At 39.7% G+C, this 14,692-nt stretch overlaps 2 protein-coding genes across 2 annotated transcripts in view; one reads left to right on the top strand and one right to left on the bottom strand.

The window, feature by feature from the left end:
* stk19 (serine/threonine kinase 19) overlaps nt 1-12,594 on the bottom strand; it is a 20,243-nt gene extending 7,649 nt beyond the window's left edge. The window contains exon 1 of the mRNA XM_022246707.2: nt 12,510-12,594. The gene's annotated coding sequence lies outside the window, so the exon portion shown is untranslated. The remainder of the gene's footprint in view (nt 1-12,509) is intronic.
* dxo (decapping exoribonuclease) overlaps nt 11,729-14,692 on the top strand; it is a 7,404-nt gene continuing 4,440 nt past the window's right edge. The window contains exons 1-3 of the mRNA XM_022246698.2: nt 11,729-12,818; nt 13,440-13,663; nt 14,165-14,378. Coding sequence (XP_022102390.2) covers nt 12,280-12,818; nt 13,440-13,663; nt 14,165-14,378 — 977 coding nt within the window. The 5' untranslated portion in view covers nt 11,729-12,279. The remainder of the gene's footprint in view (nt 12,819-13,439; nt 13,664-14,164; nt 14,379-14,692) is intronic.

The raw sequence follows: 14,692 nt of genomic DNA, 5'->3' as shown, positions 1-14,692 counted from the left end.
AAAAGTCTACACGCATCTACCCTGTACAAGAAAAGTCTACACGCATCTACCCTGTACAAGAAAAGTCTACACGCATCTACCCTGTACAACAAAAAAGTCTACACGCATCTACCCTGTACAAGAAAAGTCTACACGCATCTACGCTGTACAAGAAAAGTCTACACGCATCTACCCTGTACAAGAAAAGTCTACACGCATCTACCCTGTACAAGAAAAGTCTACACGCATCTACCCTGTACAAGAAAAGTCTACACGCATCTACGCTGTACAAGAAAAGTCTACACGCATCTACGCTGTACAAGAAAAGTCTACACGCATCTACCCTGTACAAGAAAAGTCTACACGCATCTACCCTGTACAAGAAAAAAGTCTACACGCATCTACCCTGTACAATAAAAAGTCTACACGCATCTACGCTGTATAAGAAAAGTCTACACGCATCTACCCTGTACAAGAAAAGTCTACACGCATCTACCCTGTACAAGAAAAGTCTACACGCATCAACCCTGTACAAGAAAAGTCTACACGCATCTACGCTGTACAAGAAAAGTCTACACGCATCTACCCTGTACAAGAAAAGTCTACACGCATCAACCCTGTACAAGAAAAGTCTACACGCATCTACGCTGTACAAGAAAAGTCTACACGCATCTACCCTGTACAAGAAAAGTCTACACGCATCAACCCTGTACAAGAAAAGTCTACACGCATCTACCCTGTACAAGAAAAGTCTACACGCATCTACCCTGTACAAGAAAAGTCTACACGCATCTACCCTGTACAAGAAAAGTCTACACGCATCTACCCTGTACAACAAAAAAGTCTACACGCATCTACCCTGTACAATAAAAAGTCTACACGCATCTACCCTGTACAAGAAAAGTCTACACGCATCTACCCTGTACAAGAAAAATCTACACACATCAACCCTGTACAAGAACAGTTCTTTGCGCATCTGCCGTCACCGGCAGCCATCTCCCCTACTTATAATTAAAAGGTACAATACAAGCCGACAGACATAAAAGCAGTTGGTACTACGTACAGTTTTGGAGAGTTTAGGGATTGTTTCCTTCACACAATCGAGTATGGGCAGACCGTCATCATTGTTAAAATGTGCCTCGTGAATCGGGGCAAAGTTTTGCAAACCGACCACAGGTACCGTCTCAGGGATACTCTGGTTCCGTTCTTATCCACTAAATAGTGTATTGGCATCTCCTACGTAACTGAGGAAAAGCTTGTCCTAATTCAGGAGGTATAGCAAGTGTCTTACTAGTGGATAATTCCAATTGCTGGGTTCACATGAATCGAACTCATTGTACCCGATTTTATTCAACTTACTTAATTTGCAAAAGGCTTATTAGTTGAAACAGTGTCCATATACGCACATGTGTACATGTGCATACATATGCTTGTTACTCGCTATAAATTCCACACTGAAGAAAATGTTTCTCCAATCCATTTATTTCCAGACAGTATTTGGATCAGTAAGGATGCTTAATCGTTAAACCATCACACAAGTTTTATGAAAGCATTCGTTATGTGATTCAATGTGTATGTATATAGACGAGTGGGGGTATACATTTCACAATACATGGTGTTCCATATGTGCCATCCGGCGTCGCATTTTTCAACTTGCGTCGCCTTTCATTGTGAATAAGCCATTAATCATCAATGGTCAGCCTTGGTCCAGCCTGACCTGACGTTGTTGACTTGGATGCTAAAAGTGTGCGTACATATTTTTAATGATTATGGAAACGGCTAAATTAGCATGTATGCGTCGATTAACTGTATGTAAATAAATTAACAGCCCTTTAATGAACCCGATTAGTCGTGAAAGTTCACCTCGCTCAATTTGGTTTCTCACTTCTGCAAGCTTTTTGAGTGAAAAATGTCCCCGTACTGATGATTACTAGTTGCCACAAAAATCAAACCCAGTATAGTAGGCCCATTGTTCACTCTGGTTGGTATCGTATTTGCCATCTTGCAGACATGCTTCCCGATGAAGCGTTTATTGCAGTACGGTCTATAATTTAAAATGTAACCACTCTTGGCGAAAGAATTGTCACGCACCATAACTTTGAGAAACTTTACTTTTTTCTTGGTTAAAAGAAGTTGTCAGCAATACAAAATCACGAGAGAAGAGCGGCTTGAGCTTTGAACGGGTACGGACATGTTCTCTACGTTGCTGTGCGAGTGGTGAGACCTTCTCCATACGCAATCTTTTCTTTGCTTTCATGCTTGCATGACTCTGCTTGCTTTGCTGTTTCCTTTTTCCCTTGCTGCTTTTATGACCATTTACAGTAACATCTGCAGATTATAACTACACGTACTAAAGCTACATGTACATCGTCGAGCCAACATGGCCGACGAAAGTGAGGAAGACATGACATGGGATCAGCTATCACAACAGCAGATATCAGAATATAAATTAGGCATAGTCGAAACCAAAACAATAACCAACCACGCTCTACATTAGACGTTCTCATGAGTCAAGCCCAAGATGACCAAAATGATATCGACGATAACGATGCAGATAGCAATAACGAAAATACTGAGCATGCCAAAGATATGGAAACTCGGGTTAGCTCGCCAAAAACTTCATGGAGACCAATGTCCAGAAAAAGAGCGAAACCAATAAGCCCAAGTGAAGATTCTACAGAGTCTGACAACAGTTCCTATTCTCGATACCAAAAGAGAAGAAATGTAAATGCTTATCCGTATTCGTCCCAAGAAAATGCAAATCCTACCATTGTTATCATAAATTCTCCAGATGCCAAACTTGCAAAACAAGATGTGTCCGATGTAGTGGTACTCACACGTACGATCAGTGTGACAAAAAAGACCAAGTCAAATGCAGCAGATGTGGTGGAAGCCACTCCTCTGCCTATGCTGGTTGTGATACCATTAGAGAAGAAAAGAAAATCCAAAAAGTTAGAGTAACCTACAACATATCCTATGCTGAGGCAGCAAAGTCCTGGACTCCAAACAAAACATGGGCGAACACACAAAATACACAAAATGTACATGTCAGCAGTGAACAAAGAAGACAGAATCTGCAACCGTCGTCCAAAAGAGAGATTTCTACTCAAACCGAAGACGTATCAGTAGCTAGCCAAACTGAACCCATCTCACCATATTTGTTGGCAGATAACTCGCTAATAGAACTACTTATTGGAACACTTCAAATCTGGGAATCAACTAAAAATAAGGAAAGTAGGGAATCAGAAATAAAGTCTCTCTTTGATCACTTATTCCATCAATCAACCAAAACACATCAGGCATCAGACAAACAGAGAAAACGTCATACACAAACCTCACGCACTGGTACATCCCCGCAGGGGACACAAAAGAAATCCTCTCAGTCCAAAACGAAACAGAGAGAAGCCCCTGCTAAGTCCTCACAACCTGAAACTTCAAATCAGCATTGAAAACATCCAATCGGTCAAAAGGGGAAAGTTAAAGTAAACATAAACATGAATCTTATCCTCATGGTCTTTATCTTACAATAGAATGCACAATCACTTATTGCACATGGAAATGAACTCAAGCATGCTATAAATGACTGGAACGACAAACCCGATGTATTTTGTATACAAGAAACATGGCTTAAAGAAAGTAAGAATTTCAATCTTCCTGGATATAACATTTACAGATTGGACAGGAAACCTGACCTTAAATCCTGTGGCGGGGGATGTGCTATTTTTACCAAAAAAGCCCTTGTTGTTCGAAATATTGTTGACAAAAATTCCCTTTTCCAGTACCAGGTCCTTGAAGTGTATAATAGTGATAAAAGTAAATTAAAAATTATTAATGCTTATAACCCTTGTCTCACTTTGAAGGGCGATTCTTTAACCGACATCGAAAATCATATAAGTAAGAACACTATTATTTGTGGAGACTTTAACAGCCACAACTCCCTCTGGGGAAGCAAAATGAGTGATGGCAATGGTAATATCATCGAAAATGTAATGGGCAAACACAATCTTGTCTGTGTTAATGGTGGAAACGGTACTAGAATTAACACCTCCAATGGTACTACTACTTGCATTGACATTACTATCACCTCTCCAGATCTCGCAGCCAAGAGTAACTGGACTACCTTAGATGATACTTGGGGAAGCGACCACTACCCTATCATTATTGAATTTAACCAAAAATGCCAGTACATTTCCAAAAACTATAACTCACGTTGGTCCACCAAAAGAGCCAACTGGGATGCCTTTCAACGAGCTTGTGATAACCTTATTACTGAGCCAAGCATTAATATTAATGCTGAAGATGCTTATGAGTACATTGAGCAATTTACTGAGGTTATCAATCATTCCATCCCAAAAAGATATCTACTTCATGGTGGAATGATGACTGTAAAAAAGCTGTTGAAAACCGGAAAAAAGCCCTTAAATTGTCAAGGAAAACCCGTTGCCCTAAAGACCTTATAGCTTACAAACGTACCTGTGCTATTGTTCGTAAAACTATTAAAGCCGCTAAAAGAGATGATTGGAAAAGTTTTTGTGATACTTTGAACTCCCAAACTCCTTCCAAACAGATTTGGGACAAAATTTATCATATTAACAATACGCATACTAAGTTTAACATCTGTCTTAAAAGACAGTGATAAAGAGTTTATCGCTGACGAAGATAAAGCTAACTTACTTGCTCAAAGTTTTGTTTCTATCAGCAATGATCAAAATTACAGTACCTCCTTTTTAAAAACTAAACAAAATGCTGAAAATAATTTTCACCTTAATGATGATAATGAGAATGTTATTAATGAACCTTTTACTATGTCTGAACTGGAAACTGACATTGATGCAGCAAAGTGTACTTTATTAAACATCTCCCTCAAAAAGTACGTGAAATTATTCTCATCATTTTCAACAAGATCTGGAGTACTTCCCAGTGTCCTAGCCAATGGAAAGAAGCCATACTTACTCCTATTCTTAAACCCGGCAAAACTCCCACCGATCCTAAATCTTATCGGCCAATTGCGCTCACCTCCACCTTCTGCAAAATAATGGAGCGCATGGTCAATAATAGACTTATCTGGTACCTGGAGAAGCACAATTTGATCAGTAATAATCAGTCTGGTTTCCGGAAAGGGAGAAGCACCAAAGACCATATCATTCATCTTGAATCTGGCATAAACAAGGCTTTTGCCAACAGGGAAAGTACTTTGGTGGTCTTCCTGGATCTTGAAAAAGCATATGATATGCTATGGACCAAAGGAATTGTCATCAAATTACAATCAATTGGAATTAGTGGGCGCATTACCCGATGGATCAATGACTTTCTTACAAATCGGAAAATCCAGGTTAAAATAAATAACACTTATTCTGAATCATGTACTGTTAAAAATGGCACACCCCAAGGTGGCTTTATTAGTCCAACACTCTTCAATCTTGCTGTTAATGACCTTTCTCAATGTATTAATGGAGTTAATATCTGTCAATATGCAAATGACATAGTCATATGGAAATCCAATAGAAATATTAATTTCATTACCAATAAGATCCAACAAAGTCTCAATAACATTTCTTCTTGGTGTGGAAAATGGGGCTTTAAAATATCAACTCCCAAGACCTACGCTGTCCTATTTACTCATAAACGAAATGCTTCCTCTAAACTGAAGATAAATAATTCTGACATCAAATTTCAAAATTCAGCTAAATTTCTTGTCATCTTTGACAACAAACTAACCTGGAAGGAACACATCAACTATGTCGTCAATAGAAGCAACGCTAAACTTAACATCCTCAGATGTATTAGTGGAACTGATTGGGGATCAGACTGTTGTATTCTCTTTCGCCTGTACAAAACTCTTATCAAACCAATTCTAGAGTACGGATGTGAAGCCTTCAACTCAGCGGCTTCAGAACACAAGCAAAAATTAGATAGTATACAATACCAGGCTCTGAGGATATGCTGTGGAGCATTGCATGGAACCTCGTTACAGAAACTGCAAGTAGAGTGTGGAGATCCTCCTCTTTATCTCAGCCGTAATTATTTTTGTAATCTATATAATATCAAACTGGATATGCATGCTTCTTATCCGAATAAATACGTCCAAATAGACTGCTGGCAGAAACACTACTTTGCTAAAAAATGGAAAAATAATCTATACCAAGCCCCATTTGAAGCCAGAACAGGTAAACTGCATTTTAATACCTTCCCATTACACAATCCTTTTCCTTACTGGCATCATACTAAACCTGATATCTCAACAGAAATTCTGAACCACGTTAAACATATCATGGATATCAATGTAAAGGGTTCCCTTGCTAGAGATCATACATATGACTTGGGGTAACTCACTTCACATCTATACAGATGGTTCTGTCGACCCGAATAATAACACTGTGGGATGTGGTATATGCATACCTCAACTTAATTATTCTAAGAACATCAGATTAAACAACGAAGCCTCTATTTTTACAGCGGAACTCTTTGCCATTTTATTGGCCCTTGAATGGATTGAAGATGTTCAGCCTATGCAATCCTGTATATTCACAGATTGTCTAAATGCTATACAAGCTATATCTCGGCCTGTCTCAAGAAACAAATTAACTTGTGATATTCGGCATACACTTATTAATATTCAAAATCAGGCTAACAATGTTATTTTTGAATGGATACTAGGACACTGTGGAGTTAAAGGAAACGAACAAGTTGACCAGATTGCTAAAAAGGGTACTAAAAAAACTATTATTGACCATAAACTGCCCCTTTCTATAACAGAAGTTAAACATCAACTCAAAAATTGCATCAAGCAACAGTGGCAACGAGAATGGAATAATTCTAAAGCATCTTTACTTAAAAAAATACAACCCATTGTTTCCCTTAGCATGAACGCGTGAAACCTCTCACGCTGGCAAGAAGTTCAGATTCACAGACTCCGGCTTGATATGTGTAAAAATCTAAATAGTTTCTATAAAAAAAATCGGTAAACACGCGAACGGATTTTGTGAAACATGCAACACATACGACAATGTTGAGCATTTTCTCATAAACTGTAACAAATATGTTAGTGCCTGGGGAAAACTTCAAAAATCATTAAAATTAACTCCAGATCAAATGACACTTAAAAATGTTTTAAACTCAAAATATAATATTCCCCACTTACTGAAATACATCAAGGCTACTAACAGTAACATCTAATATGAACATGCATGCTCATACATACATGTGCATTTATCCATATTTGCCCATGCTTTCTGGTGTGATATGTGAGTATGCATCCTGCGAACGTACCGGCGGATCACGGGCCCTTAAATTGCAAGGGAGACGGCTGGCTTGCAGGACACTGTACCATCTCCATGTCTGGAGGATCGTTGATGTCATATTACCCCCATAACATCCTTCATCTACTGATTGCCTTACACATGTACATGTTTTCCACATTTCATATGTAGCTCTTCTCATCTAAGCTTTGTCCAGTTTCTTGTTTGCATGTATGCATGTATAATTATCTCTTTTTTATTTGGTTTCCTCCTACATATCCTACAGTACATGCCTCCTTTTACACAGTCATTTCTCAGTTCTTGGGTTTTCAGACTTGTCCTTTCTTTTCTTCTTATCCGTCATTGTTCTCAAAGTTCAAGCCTGATGTCTTCATTGTGAGGAAGACTGTACTTGAAGTTGGCACAAAGGGCACAATAGTGCCAAAGGTGCCATTAATCTCACAACAACAAAATCACGAAAAGCCTCCGAAAACACTTTTTGAACCATTAAAATCTGTCCAGAGGAAGCCAAGGCTGATCTTGTTATTATTATTATTTTTTTCATTACAGTCGTAGAAAGGTATTTCACACATTGGAAGTTGTTCAGGCAATGGTCCGTGGTTCAGGCATCTTCCCGGTGGAGGCCGTCTGGTCATGGGCTTGAGATCATTTATCTTTCTTTGTTGGGGGGGGGCTTGTGTTTATTACTCAACGAAATGACTTCCCAAGGTCTTGATGACTGCATGTAGATTTGGGTTTGAAAAGTGTCACTGTTTGAAAAGGCTGTTTCGTCGTAGCTGCTGCTTCTTGATCGACCCTGGGGTTACACGTACATGTACATGTACATGCGTTTCTGTCTAATTTTCTTTTTTTCTGTGACAAATGTTGCCGTACGTGTGAGAATCTCCACAACAGATAACTTCATTCTTTCTCAGACTAGTTTTCGAGTGTTTTATAATAAGCTGGCAGTACCGTTGATGGACAAGATCCTGGCCTTCATAGGTCTTTCCGATGAAGTAATGAAAAATGCGACGCTGGTCGAAAAATGCGACGCCAGTTAAAAAATGCGACGCCCGTCAAAAAATGCGATCAGATGGCACATATGGAACACCATACTTTTGTGAGATGCAGTAGACACAACCTACTGCCGCCTAGAATTGCAAACCGTGCTAAAGGACAGATAGGAATAAATGCAAACTTGAACTCAAGAGGTAATTTTAAAGAAACAGAATCCTGGAAGTCTCTGTTTGAGTTGGTGCAAATTTTCATTGTTTTATGGAATACGAAGAATCAGTTTCTAATTACGGGGGACTGAATACTGTACTGGAGGATTTACATTTAAAAACTTGCCTGAATAATGCTTTCATCCCATAACACCTACTCCATCATAGTTACTGCAGTGTATTACCTTCTTGACCTATCAACTATCATCCATGATCTTCTCCTGTGATGCAGCCACACACAGCATCCCTTCCTTCCTCCCTGACTGGACATTGTCTGATTCCCATTTCGATAGAGTGGCAGACATTCAGGTTATTGATGAAATGTGCATTTGTCTGCAGTTTATAAAATAACTGCAATTCAACTATGCCTTTTGCCTTTTACATTTTGTAAATGCTTTGAATTAGTTAATTTTTTCCCAGTGTTATGTATTTAGCAAAGTCGCTGACATTGAACATAATGCTTGAATGTGATGGAACAGTTTAAGAAACATTTTGTGAGATGGGTATCTGTGAGATATTAATGGAATTACCTGAAACTACTAAAGACTTCATAACTATACAAAAACTGACACGTTGTGATCGTGTCACTCACTTCTATGATATGAGGACACTTTTAAATCTTTATGTTATAGAATGTCCTTTACCATTATATTTTGGAGGAGTTTGAAAGAAAATTGAAATAATGCACAAGTGGAATTCTGATAAATATGAACCCACAATAACATGTTAAAAGTGAACCATTTCTTGCCGTTTGAGTTTTCCTTCTGTGTGCCACCCTCAGTACCGGTATGTTACTGAATAGCTTTTCTGTTTTTTTAAACGTCTGAAGTTTAATTAGATCATTTCCAGGAAATCTTTACCAATGTACATTTACGAATAAAATGTATGGAACCACACTGATGCATGGTCAAGAACTAGAAAAACCTATCACGCCAAAGCATTTTCTAAATATACATGAAGGAAAGCATGGCATCATTAACTGATGTGAAGCATATATGCCAGCTCCTCCTCAAATGAGCAACTATGAAATATCCAGGTACTTTGATATCAAGGCTTCCTTTTCCTAACTGGGGACTTGCAAAAGCCATCCAAAAAATGACACTTATACATCCGAAGGAGAGCAGTTATAGTTGAAACGTGATTATTCTGTTCGTTTACAATCCAATGACCTCTGCATTCTGTGGCGAATCTATAAGTGGTGTTATTGAAATGGGTGCCTGTACATCAAATGACTTAAATTAATGTACCAGGCTGGCTGATTTCTTAAACAAAGAAATCAGTAACAATACATGTATACGTTTACAACTCTTCAAACTGCGCAATAATTTTGAGGACGTCACACACAGTGACAACATTCTAACCTAACACACCGAATTGGTCAAAGTTTTTGTAGTTTAACCACTCTGTCAAAAAGTGCTTCAAAAGTTGATTTATAGAGCATAAAATGGACACAAAAACTCAATGTCTGCAGCCTCTTCATCACTAACTTTGATGCCCACAGATTCCTAGTGAAACCATTTTGAGCACTTGTTGCATGCAACCCATCTGATGTAATGCAGGAAAGGAAAGCAAAAAGTTAAAAGTTTTAACAAATTTAACCGAATTCTAATGTCAGTTTTTAAATTTGTCCGGAAAGTGTTCATTATACTAGTTGGTTGTTATGCCTGTCGCACTGTATTAGTGAGTTTGAAAAAAGGTCACACGGTGATGTATGCACAGCAATCTAAGCATCCAATCTGTATGCTGCAAGGTTTTTAGATATCATGGTGCATCATTTATATTACAAATTAACACAAATATTTTGTTGCACACACATAACTTCACATGGCATGGATGAAGGTTCTATTTGTGATTTTGTGGAACAATCTCCTCTGGTCAGCAACATAAATACAGTCCAAGTTCAATGAGGAGGCAAGATGGCAGCAGACAGCTACGCTGCTAAGCTAAAAATAATTTTTGTCATGTGATAAACTCCATTTTGCAAATTGATTTCTGACATCCAACGACTGGAAAGTGTCTTTCAGCCCAAGTATTCTATCCCTCTTTTCATGCTTTTGTAGATCAAAGTTGTATTTTTGGTCAGTTGACGCTGTGTTGACGTTAAATTATACTAGGCCGATCATGTGTTGACGGTGTGTTGACAGCAATTAGTAAGACCCAGAATTACTGGTGTCCGTATATGGAACTTGTATAAGACTCAATTATTGTTGTCCATCTTCCCAATAATTAGGCCTAGGCTATAGGGGAAAAAAACTTACGCAAGTGAGCACTGCCATTCGAACAAGACTGAATCATTTGCCTTGATGGCTGGCCTTTCTTCATCATACAACTACCAAGATGTCGCCTGGCTGTCATATGTGTGCCAATTATACACCAGCTGGCACGGCCGGCAACGGAGATTAACTTTTTTAGCAAATTGTACACCATTTGTTGTAAAATATTGAACAACTGTTATTTCATGGTGTGTGGTGAGTTTACTTCCAGAATCAATGCAGTGAGACACCGGTGGTGCGAACAAACAATCAGTCGTAGAGCCAGAGCTGGATGTTGAGCATCGCAAATTACTAGCAGGCCTAGTACTGGTAGTACTACTAAAGTACTAGTACAAAGCAGGCCTGGAAATATTGGATGGCCTGTGTTCTTCCCGAGTGATGATGCACAGTGCTTCACACAACTCGATGTCATTTCATTTCATTTATTACTTCTCAGGGTACTAAAACCAACACAAAATACAAAAACCGATACATATCAATATATAAGAACAATATTAGCTGACACCCCTGACGGATAGCCTAAAAGCGAACTCAATCATTGTCGAGAGGGTCTCCATAAAAATGTCAACAAATACAAGAAACACACTAGATAAAAACTGACTAAAAATACAAAAATGCACAAAAGTACAACTCGGCAGATAAACCTTGCGAAATTAAAATGGGATCCACAAACTTGTTGTCCAGGACAGCTTTCATAACGAGCTGAACTTCAATTTCGTCAAAAGAAAATCTTGCGACTAATCAGAGACAGTTTGTCATCAGTCGAGAGAGCATTAACCTTGACAAAGTCGGTGTTCAGTGCAGCACTCCTGGCTGATAAATAGGTCTGAATCATACATTCGGCTCGCTGCAGATCATTAAAAAATTCTACATCTAACTTCCGCTTCTTTGACATTGCATAATGCACTCCAAAAAATTGAAAAATGACAGAGATAGAATGCATGCCATGCGCAAGACGTAACAATTTTTGCTGGTATTCTGTAGCTATCTGGGCCGGTGTATATGTACACATGTACATGTACATGTACATGAGAAATGTTTCGCTGTGCATCGCTGGTAGTTGTTAGTCTGGTTCCGAGTATGTAGACTACATACACTAGTGGGCACATGGTCCTGTTCCCAGGCTCCGTGTAAATTACACTGTCAGTATTGCGTCGACGAGTATGTAGACTACACACATACATGCTCCGTTTTTCTCGTCCCATATCTGGCTGCAATTGCTTCTCGATTGAGCCGAGAAGGTCAAAGGTGATATGCAAGTCAATCAAGCAGACACCGAGCGCTTGGCTGCGGCTAGAAATCTCAAACGAGTCTACGGTCGTGGCCGCAGCCAGTTTCCATAGAGTTTTGTGCAATTTCAGCGCTGATAGCCTGATCATCACTTGTGCACAGACCGCGTTGGTATAGTACGTGTTTCTTTATGCTGGTGCAACGATATAGACTACATACTGTACCGTGTATAGTTCATTAGCGCTTACTCGGAAATGTGTGGCTTCGTCGCCTGTGCCTAGTGTGGTTCTCAAGCTGTATACACATGTTATAACTTTATTAAGCTAATTTACAAAAATGAAAAGATCTAACGTTAGAAGATCTCAAGAAGACGGTGATGCACTGGATGAAGAGCGTTCCACTAAGCGTGTGAAGCGTCACACTGACCAGACATGTACAACTACAACTACATGTACACATACTGATAATCGGGTCATTGGCATTGTTGGTGATAGGCCTAGGCTTTCGTTGGGAAAGTTAACTTGTTCAAAACCAGTGGTGCTAAGAACTTTTGCAGTCAAGCCCACCTCAGATTTTATTGGAGAGTTTCCCTTCTTCAGCCGGCCTCAGGAACTCGGTCATTTCTCGCTGGAGATTGACAGGACTTTTGCAAATGACAACAGGCATCTCAAACATTATCACCCGCTCAGCAAAGAATCGGACCTTAATCTGGATCTTAGACAAGGGTTCGAAACATTTGTTAAGAGAGATGACGATGTGAAGGAGAGATTGGATAATGTCATGAAATGGATAGTCCACAATAAGAAACATTTTCTGAGACCACAGAGAAACGTCAGTGTGTGTTACGACATCAAGGATGATGACTTGATAGAAAGGTATCACTGGCACTGCCTGGCCCTGACTAGGTCACCCTAGCAATGCCAGTATAAAGGGGCAAATATATCTGTGCAGATCCTGTTGTCACAAACATGACAAGTTTGTACATTTTGGGGGAAAAAACATGGAATGTATGGAGTGGTAGGCATGACTCATTTTGGAAAGAGTTTCACATCCGCCTGTCAGTTATCTTCCTTAAAATGACTTGCATACTACCACAAAATGTATATTAAATCTATTGAAAAAACACTAATTTATAAGTGAAAAAATTTGAGATTTGAAAATACTTGGACTTTAACTTTTTCTGTCATGGCCTTTAGACTTTGTGTACATGTATGAGGACTGAGGTGGAGGCTGGATATGGCAATCTTTCTCTTCTTTTTCCATGCAGTGACATACGTATATCACTTTGAGAAGCCTGAAAGTTACATGTAACTGTCGCAATGTCAAAAAGGCCTAAATGGAGTGTCCTCACCTTCAGGGGACAGCCAACAGAGGATCCAATAGTTTACTGTAGCATTGTTGAACGTCGCTGGCTTTCATTGTCTGACAGTTTTATACATCTGTTGCATCAGGCAGGATTCCCGGCAGCTAAACACCACAGCTCTTCTTGCTCACAGCCTAGGTATTGACTTCATAGCCTGGCGTGGCCACTTCACCAAGTTCCTCTGCACACCCTATGAGAATCGCGACGGATGGGAAATGGCAGCGACGCTCTTTCGGGGGACCATCTACATCAGCGAGGTTGAGACGGAAGAGGAGAGACAGCGCAGGCTGGGCATGAATCACTGGGAGCAGCTGTGCATGTACGGGGGCTACAAATTTGAGCAGTATGTCACTAGTGGTGAGATGAAAAGACGTGTTAGAGGCTTATAGAATTTCATGTTTCAGCAGCACTTTCCGTCATGAACAAGGCATCCATGTCTAAAGCAGGATGCTGCAATTAAAGAGTTGTTTCTCCCAGATGGAAACTAGAAAATATTGAAAAACCTATTGTAAGTGGTATCTGTGAGCATAAAGCCCAATCAAGGATTCTGTCAGTGGCAAACTCAACTTGGAGCTGAATCCTGTCAGATTCAAAGGTGTGGCAGTGCCGATTCAGCTTTGCATAATTTCTACATTGACATTACTACACAGACAGTGCCCAAGACGGTGTCTGGCACTGAACCTTGGGTCACCCATGGGTTACACGTTCTCAGTATCCTTCATTTCACTGTTCAGCATTCACCCCTCAGATTAACAAAAGTTATGTTTGAGCTGTGCATTAGGGTCAGTCCAACTTTTAATGAAATGATTGTGTTAAACAGTTAATTTCATGTAAATCTAATTTCTCTGGTTTCTAAAGATGGTAAGAAATCACCCGACACAAGTCAACCGGTCAACAACATTGAGGCCTTCTGTAGTGTGGTTCGGTCAGACCTTGGTCCCTACAAACTCCTCTACAGTGGGGAGGTTGATTGTCTCCAGTCCGGATCCAAAGAGAAGCCACCGGGCAACTACTTAGAGCTGAAGACCAGTCGGAAGTGGTACTCTCAGAAGAACGAGAACAATTTCTACAGGTACACAGTGGAGGTGGATCCCACTGGTGATTATCCAGATTGCTCGATGGTCCACTCTTAAGACTGTCAAGTAGAATGAGCCTGCATGCACTGGTCTTTGTGCCTGCTTATTGAGCAGTGGCCTGTTAGAAGCACGTTTGGCTTAAATGTTTAAATGACATCTAATGATCTTCCCAATAAACCACTGATATTCACTTTTTTCGTGGACTGTCCCTAAGCATTGTGCCTAACGTGTATACATGTATCTGTCATCGTGACGAAAATGAAAAGTGACGTGGCTCTTAGTTTTTATCAAAGCAGTAAGAAATTCAGAC

The sequence above is a fragment of the Acanthaster planci genome, linkage group LG07 (assembly GCF_054643075.1).
Source record: "Acanthaster planci isolate LZ-2023a linkage group LG07, COTS_SCS, whole genome shotgun sequence".
Lineage (NCBI taxonomy): Eukaryota > Metazoa > Echinodermata > Asteroidea > Valvatida > Acanthasteridae > Acanthaster > Acanthaster planci.
This window is presented reverse-complemented; position numbering and strand designations above follow the sequence as displayed.